Source organism: Scardinius erythrophthalmus (genome assembly GCF_964197995.2).
Source record: "Scardinius erythrophthalmus genome assembly, chromosome: 7".
Taxonomy (NCBI): domain Eukaryota; kingdom Metazoa; phylum Chordata; class Actinopteri; order Cypriniformes; family Leuciscidae; genus Scardinius; species Scardinius erythrophthalmus.
Genome location: NC_138227.1, coordinates 1,369,472 through 1,379,471, shown reverse-complemented (window position 1 = coordinate 1,379,471; position 10,000 = coordinate 1,369,472). Strand labels below are relative to the sequence as shown.

At 35.6% G+C, this 10,000-nt stretch overlaps 1 protein-coding gene across 2 annotated transcripts in view; it reads left to right on the top strand.

The window, feature by feature from the left end:
* Positions 1-10,000, top strand: part of pde2a (phosphodiesterase 2A) — a 114,993-nt gene that overhangs the window by 70,449 nt on the left and 34,544 nt on the right. For both annotated transcript variants that reach the window (XM_081370626.1, XM_081370627.1), the window contains 3 exons: positions 5,279-5,388; positions 6,246-6,301; positions 7,997-8,056. In XM_081370626.1, the coding sequence (XP_081226752.1) occupies positions 5,279-5,388; positions 6,246-6,301; positions 7,997-8,056 (226 nt within the window). The remainder of the gene's footprint in view (positions 1-5,278; positions 5,389-6,245; positions 6,302-7,996; positions 8,057-10,000) is intronic.

Here is a 10,000-nt window from a genome sequence, read left to right as displayed (position 1 = left end):
GTGTGTGTGTGTGTGTGTGTGTGTGTGTGTGTGTGTGTGTGTGTGTGTGTGTGTGTGTGTGTGTGTGTGTGTGTGTGTGTGTGTTGTATATTAGCTCTGTAATGGTGTAAATTAAAAAGGGTTTAGAAGCCAAAGTCTCTCTCTATGTCTCTCTCTCTCCTGAAGAATGTTCCGGAAATCTGGAAAACTGCAGAGCAGGAGGACAGACCTGATGACAGATTGTTAAACACACACACTGGTCTGTCCAGTATGAAACTCTATTCGATACTGAAGGAGAAACAATCAGTCTTTGGCCTTAAAGGGATAGTTCACCCAAAAATGAAAATTAGCCCATGATTTACTCTCCCTCAAGTCATCCTAGGTGTGTATGACATTCTTCTTTCAGACGAACACAATCTGAGTTATATTAAAAATGTCCTGGCTCTTCCAAGCTTTATAATGACAGTGAATGACTGTTTCTGTTTTGAAGTCCTTAAAAGTGCATCTGTCCATCATAAAAGTGCATCTATCCATCATAAAAGTCCATCTATCCATCATAAAAGTGCATCTGTCCATCATAAAAGTGCATCTATCCAGCATAAAAGTGCATCTGTCCATCATAAAAGTGCATCTATCCATCATAAAAGTGCATCTATCCATCATAAAAGTCCGTCTATCCATCATAAAAGTGCATCTATCCATCATAAAAGTGCATCTATCCATCATAAAAGTGCATCTATCCATCATAAAAGTCAATCTATCCATCATAAAAGTGCATCTATCCATCATAAAACTGCATCTATCCATCATAAAAGTCCATCTATCCATCATAAAAGTCCATCTATCCATCATAAAAGTGCATATATCACGATAAAAGTCCATCTATCCATCATAAAAGTGCATCTGTCCATCATAAAAGTGCATCTGTCCATAATAAAAGTCCGTCTATCCATCATAAAAGTGCATCTATCCATCATAAAAGTCCATCTATCCATCATAAAAGTGCATCTGTCCATCATAAAAGTCCGTCTATCCATCATAAAAGTGCATCTATCCATCATAAAAGTCCATCTATCCATCATAAAAGTGCATCTATCCATCATAAAACTGCATCTATCCATCATAAAACTGCATCTATCCATCATAAAAGTCCATCTATCCATCATAAAAGTGCATATATCACAATAAAAGTCCATCTATCCATCATAAAAGTGCATCTATCCATCATAAAAGTGCATCTGTCCATCATAAAAGTGCATCTATCCATGATAAAAGTGCATCTGTCCATCATAAAAGTGCATCTATCATCATAAAAGTGCATCTATCATCATAAAAGTGCGTCTGTCCATCATAAAAGTGCATCTATCCATCATAAAAGTGCATCTGTCCATCATAAAAGTGCATCTATCCAGCATAAAAGTGCATCTGTCCATCATAAAAGTGCATCTATCCAGCATAAAAGTGCATCTATCCATCATAAAAGTGCATCTGTCCATCATAAAAGTACATCTATCCATCATAAAAGTGCATCTGTCCATCATAAAAGAGCATCTATCCAGCATAAAAGTGCATCTGTCCATCATAAAAGTGCATCTATCCAGCATAAAAGTGCATCTGTCCATCATAAAAGTGCATCTATCCATCATAAAAGTGCATCTGTCCATCATAAAAGTGCATCTATCCATCATAAAAGTGTATCTGTCAATCATAAAAGTGCATCTGTCCATCATAAAAGTGCATCTGTCCATCATAAAGTGCTCCACAGGCTCTGAGGGGTTAATAAAGGCCTTCTGAAGTGAAGCCATGCGTTTGTGTAAGAAAAAGATCCATATTTAAAAGTAAAATAACTAGCTTCTGGCCATACGAGCATGGAAGTGGATGGTGTGTAGTACAGGTGCCCTTTCGTTCTCTGGTCGCACCAGTAGTGACGTCACAGGACAGTGTTTTCACGTGTGCTTCAGACACCGGTCATGCCGGAGGGAATCAGCGAATCAAGGTGACATTCATAACCCAGCACCATTTTAATATTAGCTTAAACTTATTTCAATTAGTTGCCTAGGCAACATTTTTAAGTTTCGTTTAGTTTTAGTTTTTAATCTAGAATTTATATTTATTTATTTATTTCATTTCAAATAAAAATATTTTAATTTATTTTAATATATTTATATTCTGTTGTATTTATATTATATATTTTTTAATTCAAATTCATACAGATATTTTTAAAATTTTGGGTAACACTTTATTTTAGTGTCCTTGTTACATATGTTACATGTACTTACCGTAGTAATAACAGTAAATTATGCATAATTACATGTAACTAACCAAATTTAGTTTTAGTTCATTTTTGCTTAACGTTTTTTTTTTATCTAATCTATCTATCTAAAGTTTTAGTTAATGAATTTAACCTTTTTAATACGTCACGTAACATAAGTAAGCGTTGTTTCAAGTTGATTCATGTCGATTTTAACGAAGATGTTCTTGAGAAACACAATTGTGTGTTTGTTCAATCTTTTAGGAATCCCGTCCTCTGTGTTTACAGGATCTGTTCTCTCGTTTGATGTGGTCAGGGTGAAATCAGAGGACTTCACACACCTTTATAAGACTTCAAACAGACGCCCTGTGTGTGTGTGTGTGTGTGTGTGTGTGTGTGTGTGTGTGTGTGTGTGTGTGTGTGTGTGTGTGTGTGTGTGAAAGAGAGAGAGAGAGAGAGAGAGAGAGAGAGAGACGAAACAAAAGCACCAGCATCTATCGATGTCCTCGCCAAAGATCTAAACACACACACAAACACACACACGGAATGAGTGTAAAACCTCTTTAAAAGGGTCCGGCAGTGGTCAGCCTGTAATCAGACTTCTGGACCTTCTCAACTCACACTTCAGGTTGAGGCCAGAGACACAAACACACACACACACACACACACACACACACACACACACACACACACACACACACACACACACACACACACACACACACAGACAGGGTGCAAATTGGTTTTCAGCAGCTGAATAGCTCAGGCTGTAAAGAAGCAGTGCATGATGGGAAAGCCGTCAGTGTGGAGCTGTGCTTTGCTTTCTTCCTAAAGCCCTTTAAAGTGGAACAGATCAAACTTTCCCTCTTTTACTGATTCCTTCTTTATTCCCTGCAGAGGTCGTGTTGAGAATCAAATCCCAGCGCACTGCGACAGCACTGAGCGCTACAGTAATCAGCTCATTTGTCCAACAGAACATTACATCATCGCGCTTTAGTTTGTTCATCCGAGTGAGTCAGTTCGTTCCAGTGGCCTGATTCACTGAGTCACTGATTCACTGAGTCACTGATTCACTGATTCATACACTGTAAAAAATGAATCATGGGTCTTGTAATTTTCATTAAATAATTGGTAAAAGGTGATAATTAAAAAAAAAATATATATATATTTTATTAAGAAAATTGAGGTTCAGTGTTGTATATAGAATACTTCACTAATAAAACTAAGAGATACATTTCCTAATTTTTTAAGGAAACACACACAGTTTTGAGGCTTTGAATTGAGGAACTGTTTAAGCTGATAAAAGGAAGGCTATTTATTTTAAGAGAATTAGTTCAATTATGCGGTTTTATTTAGAGACACCGTTGTTAGTTCCCAGCATGCTTTGCACATGGATGGAAATGGAGAGTAAATATTGAAATGAACTGTGATTTTTATGTGTTCAAAGGGAAACATCTGTTAATGTTTGATGTTCAGTTATGTCTGATATGTTGAAGTTTTGATGGTTACCATTATGCAGAAGAGTAGAGCTTATGGTTAGGTTGTGAATAACTACATATACTAATAATATGAAATATGTTGCTTTGTTCAATAAGCAATAACTTCATGCTTGTTTCTGTGCTGTGTTAGCGGTGTACATTACAGTCTATTAATTATACAATATAACTTAGTCAGATATAAACAGGTCATTTCCATTCACTCTAAATCACATACTTTTCAGAGTCAACTTAAGTAAAAAAAAAAAAAAACTCATTTCGCTAAAAATATTACATAAATATTTAATAATGACTTAATAATGTAGGGGATTTTACATGATTTATTCAGGTAGATTCTATTAAATAAACCAAGCCTTAAAAACTACTCAAAAATATCATGTGTAATATTGTTACCATCATTTTTTTAAGTAAATAGCACAACATTGTTTTATATAGCGAATGATTAATGAATCAATATTGTTCATAAAACTCTTGCATTTGATTTATTTTTGTAGATTAGTATTAGTATTTTTATTTTAGTGCTGGGCAACGATTAATCACAAGAAATCGCATCAAAAATAAAAGTTTGTATTTACATATGTGTGTGTACTGTGTATAATTATTTTGTATATATAAATACACAGATGCATGTATATACTGTATATATATATATATATATATACATAATTTCTAATATATATATAGCCTACATTTTTTATATATAAATAACAATTTTTTCTTAAATATATACATGTATAATTATACACCATACACACACATATATTATGTAAACACAAACTTTTATTTTTATCGTGATTAATCGCAATTAATCTAACTTATTAATTTATAAATAAATATATATATAAATTATAAATAACAAATATATAATAAAAAAATAAAAATATATAATTGTATTAACATTAACAAAGATGAATAAAATACTGTACCAGATGTGTTGCTTATTATTAATGTTAGTTAATGCATTAATGATGGGACCTTATTGTAAAGGTTAACCAATATGCTTTATTTACTAATAAATATTCTTAAGTTTAATATTGAGACTCTCATTGTTTGTGTGCATGATAAATATCCCTGTCCTCTGTGTTTTAAAATGTAATTACGTAAACTGTAATTAAATATTATGCTTATGCATTATGCAGTTCATTAACGTTTTGAAACAGTGCGGACTTGCGTTTCAATCCAGTTGTGTGTAAATGTTGTGACGTAACGAGAACGAGATGTTGGCTGATGTTACTTCCGCTTTATTTGTTGCACTGGAAATGGAAGGTCAGGTTGAGAACACTGCATTCTGGGATACAGTATCTGTCTTGCACACTGTAATTTATGATGAATGTAGTGGAACACACAGAATAAATCATAAACATTATGCAGAAATAGCTCGAGCACGTCTGTTAGAACAGCTTATGCTGAGGGATTTCACTGGTCATTTAACTTGGTAACTGAGTTTTTGCTTTTGTGCAATTAAGTGTTTATTTATTCAAGCGATGAGATGATCATTATTGTGTGTGTGTGTGTGTGTGTGTGTGTGTGTGTCTGTGTGTGTGTGTTTCAGAGACGCGGTTAATCAGCAGAAGAGACTCGTGTGTGTCGGTCTCTCGCCATCAGAACTACACGAGAAACACAGGAGCGCACTGACCACACCACTGCCTCCTGATAAACGAGGTGTGTGTGTGTGTGTGTGTGTGTATGTGTGTGTGTGTGTGTGTGTGTGTGTGTGTGTGTGTGTGTGTGTGTGTGTGTGTTTGTTTGTGTGAGCGAGAGAGAGTGAATGTGTGTGTGTGTGTGTGTGTGTGTGTGTGTGTGTGTGAGTGTGTGAGAGAGAGTGCGTGTGTGTCTGTGTGTGTGTGTGTGTGTGTGTGTGTGTGTGTGTGTGTGTGTGTGTGTGTGTGTGTGTGTGTGTGTGTGTGTGTTTGTTTGTGTGAGCGAGAGAGAGTGAATGTGTGTGTGTGTGTGTGTGTGTGTGTGTGTGTGTGTGTGTGTGTGTGTGTGTGTGTGTGTGAGAGAGAGTGCGTGTGTGTGTCTGTGTGTGTGTGTGTGTGTGTGTGTGTGTGTGTGTGTGTGTGTGTGTGTGTGTGTGTGTGTGTGTGTGTGTGTGTGTGTGTGTGTGTGTGTGTGTGTGTGTGTGTGAACAAGTGAACCTGATTACACGCAGCACCGTTATTAAATCAAAGAAACTATATGCTAATGTAAGAAGTTTTAAGTGAGAGATTTTTTATTTCCACTGATGAACGTTTAGCCATTTTCCTAGTTTTTCATCAAACTCTCTTCAGACAGCAAACGTAAAGAAACTGTGTGTGTGTGTGTGTGTGTGTGTGTGTGTGTGTGTGTGTGTGTGTGTGTGTGTGTGTGTGTGTGTGTGTGAGCAAATGCCAGTAAATTGAATATTTTAACATCTAACATCCATCGCAGTCTCTTTCCCTTTAGATTCATTTCTGTAAATGTGTTTTTGTGTGTGAATCTGAAATGATTGTGTACTTAAATTAAGTTGTGTTGAATCTTAAGCGTCTCTCTCTCTCTAGTTCTCATCATACCGTTAGTGGACCTTGAAGAAGCCAAGGTTATATCTCTGATTTTGGTAAGTTCTCTCTCTCTCTCTCTCTCTCTCTCTCTCTCTCTCTCTCTCTCTCTCTCTCTCTCTCTCTCTCTCTCTCTCTCTCTCTCTCTCTCTCTCTCTCTCTCTTCAGCTCTGAACGAATGAATCCTGAGTTTAGACGAATGAATGTCAGGTTGTTGCTTTTTTTTGCGTGTGGAAATATGTAATAGCTCGTTATTTTTAACGAGCTGCCCAATGTTGCGGCTTTACAGCCGACATTAGTCCAATTAAAGTGTTTATTTCTAATAGAGTAATAAAACTTTATGATTTTATGAGATTTTTGAGTGCAGGGGAGACGTTTTATTGCGGCGACAGAAAGAATGGTTTGTGACGGATTGTATCAGATCTTCTTGAGGCTCTTCCCAGGTTACTGATGATAGGCAACAAACATTTACTTGAGCTTCTTAATAGAAAATAAACTCTAATGTAAATGTAAATTCATCCCTTCACCATCAAAAAAGAGCTTTTGCATCAAATTCTCCGCCTTTAATAAAACATTTCAAGACATTTTCTGTCAAACTCCAGATATTTGTATGTTGAATGAATAAAATGTATATAATAATATATAAATATATCATCATAATGAATGAACATTTAATTTCACACAATACAAGAACTGAACTGAGCTGGACGATGACATCACGGTTTACTCCAGAGCCGCTATATATATATAAATGAACTAAATTAATAACTTTTTTTAAACAAAAATGAAGCATCACTGAACTTAAGCTGGACTGTGACGCTATTTTCTTCTGGACACAAACTTTGTTGCATTATTTTCCTGTTATCTCTGTAAAGCTGCTTTGAAACACTCTGTACTGTAAAAGCGCTGCATAAATAAAGCGGACTTGACAAAAGTCAATCAACACATTGATTTTGTTCAACAAGCAAAGAGGTAATATTAGCACAGTATTGCTAGTATTGTTCGAACAAAAGCCACGGCAGAACGACATCAGCAGGGTCTCGTTAGTGGACGAATCTGTGGCTTAAATGAATCGGGAGAGTCAATGATTCAATGACTCGTTCATAAATACAGACACTTGCTTTGTTACTGAATGACCGAATGAATGAATGAATGATTCAATGACTCACTCATTAAGACAGTTAATTGTCGCCACCTACTGGCGGTTTTAGTTCATTCTTTTAAAAGTATCACTTCGTTTTTACCATCATTTCACATTTATCTACTGAACATTTTTGTATTTAAAACATTATCTCATAACATTATTTGTGCCATTGTAATTGCATTACAATTTATTTGAGAACATAATTTATTTGATATATTATTTTTTGTAACATTAAACAGCGTACTTGATGAATAAAAAATACTGTTTCTCAACAGTATTTGGATCAGAGCTAGTTTCACTTCATTTCAGTCCTTTAGTGTCGGTACTATTAGATCAGCCGCTGTGTCTCATGGGAAATGTGTGTGTGTGTGTGTGTGTGTGTGTGTGTGTGTGTGTGTGTGTTGAGTGTCTCTCTGGGACTCTTGCAGACAGACTCGGGGTCAAAGGTCACAGTGTGACCCCTAAAATAAATGGAGCAAATAGCCAGAGGACGTGTGTGTGTGTGTGTGTGTGTGTGTGTGTGTGTGAGTGGCAGAAATAGAGCAGGTGGTTTGCTGAGGGAAGTAATGGATTGTGTGATGTGTTTGACACACTGTGACTCTCTCCACAGCTCTGCTGTAAAGCGCTGACAGAACAAGACGAACAAAACCTCAATGTCCTGGAAAAACACGTAAGACACGAGACCAACACACACTTCACACACTCACACACACACACAGAACATATAGAGCTTAACCGTCTGGTGCTCTTCACGTGTCGATCAAAAAGGACAGAATTTCGATTAAATGAATGTACCATTTTTTAGTGCCATAATGTTTTTTATTTAATATTTTTCATTTTTAGGGGATTTTATGGAACTAAATTATATTTGCGCTGTATTTATAATCCATTTATTCATTTTTTGAGCATAGACCTAAAAATCTAGAGCGACAGACTGAAGTTTGATCTCTTTTCAGAGACGACACTTGGCAGATTATTGATGAAGTGAAAAAAGTTTTGAACTTAAAAAAAGTTAAAGAATTTCATGTTTATTGTTATGAATTTTTTTTATATGAAATATATATTTTCAAAAGCAGGTTTTACTCTAAAACTGTGAGAGAATGAAAGCCATAAATCTAAACTCGCTGTGTTCCAGATGTGAGGTTGATATGGTCTTTCAGTGAGAGTGTGTTCGGCTGCAGTACCAAACGCTTCCACTAGAGGAAACTCTCTCATTCATTTCCACTGCGGCGTTTCTGACCGCGAGAAACACAAGTGTGACTGTTGTTTACAGGAGCATTTAACCTGTCGAATCATGTCCTTGATGTTTTTGTGTGTGTTCACACAGCAAGTGCCACTTTTACCAAGTTTTGTACCATTCTGATGAAATAAAAAACAAAAACACAAATGTAGAATTGACCGGAGAGCAGCGGCTCTATAGTATTTCGTCTCTTTCATCCTCTTGTTTCTCTCAGTGGAGTCAAAAGCCAAGCTTCCTCGTTCTCCTCAGGTTTTATTTGAGGTGATGAGGGTCTAAAAGCTTTCATCATACTACCATCATCATCATCAGAACACACACACACACACACACACACACACACTCCACAGAGCTTTGATTCTGTTGATTAGAGAAGCAATTTAACATCAGACGCTTTAAAAGCATCGTATGAACAGGAGAGCAAACGAAACGCGAATGAAAGGACACAGAGTCTCGAGATAAAGAAACAGCAGAAGTCGATTTGTTGAATAAAAGTTTCTAATATGATGTATTCTCTTTTACTGTACGATATAATGGTCGTGTCTTCTGATCCAGCGGCTTTAAAACAGCCGATATAGATGTGAAGAAACACTCAGTATTTCCACTCTCTGGATCCGCTCTGTTAATTAAACGCTTGACGTGTTTCTGTGAGATGAAGAACAGAAGTGGAGGAATGAAGGAGAGAGAGACTGTGGTCCTCCATTAGCTGTGTTTGCCCTCGTAATGTACGCAAACGCGTGTGTGTGTCGGCTCTCCATCAGAAAACACAGTGAACGTGACAGAGAGAGAGAGAGAGAGAGAGAATAACACTGAATAGAGGAGAAATGAACAGGCAGAAAATTTGAAAGAATTAGAAAATAAAAAAAAATTATTTAGATAAAAAATTAAATAAAAATAACAAAATAAAATAAAGTAAATTTCTGAATAAAAAATTTAATATTATAATGAAATACATTTTTTATTAAATTACTATAAAAAAAAAATTTATTCTGAAATTTACTTTTTTATTTTGTTATTTTTATTAAATTTTTTATCTAAATAATTTTTTTTTTGCTTTATTATTAATTTATTTTAAATCTGAAGGCCATTTACAGGCAGTCAGAGTTATGTGTTTCTTTTATGAAGATATATGTGCAGATCAGAGAAAGGGATTTCTGTCAGAACTGATGGAAGGACTGAGAACGGAAACGTTCATCCCTGTGTTTGTGCTCGAGCTGATTAATGTCAATATGAGTTCAAATGAAAGGAGAAACATGATTGTATTCATAACCTTGCATCGAAATGTAATAACTTGTTCCTCTTGTGCATAATATAATCAGTATACGTAATGTTAATGTTAATCAATATTATTTTTGACAGACAGATAGACAGAGTGTG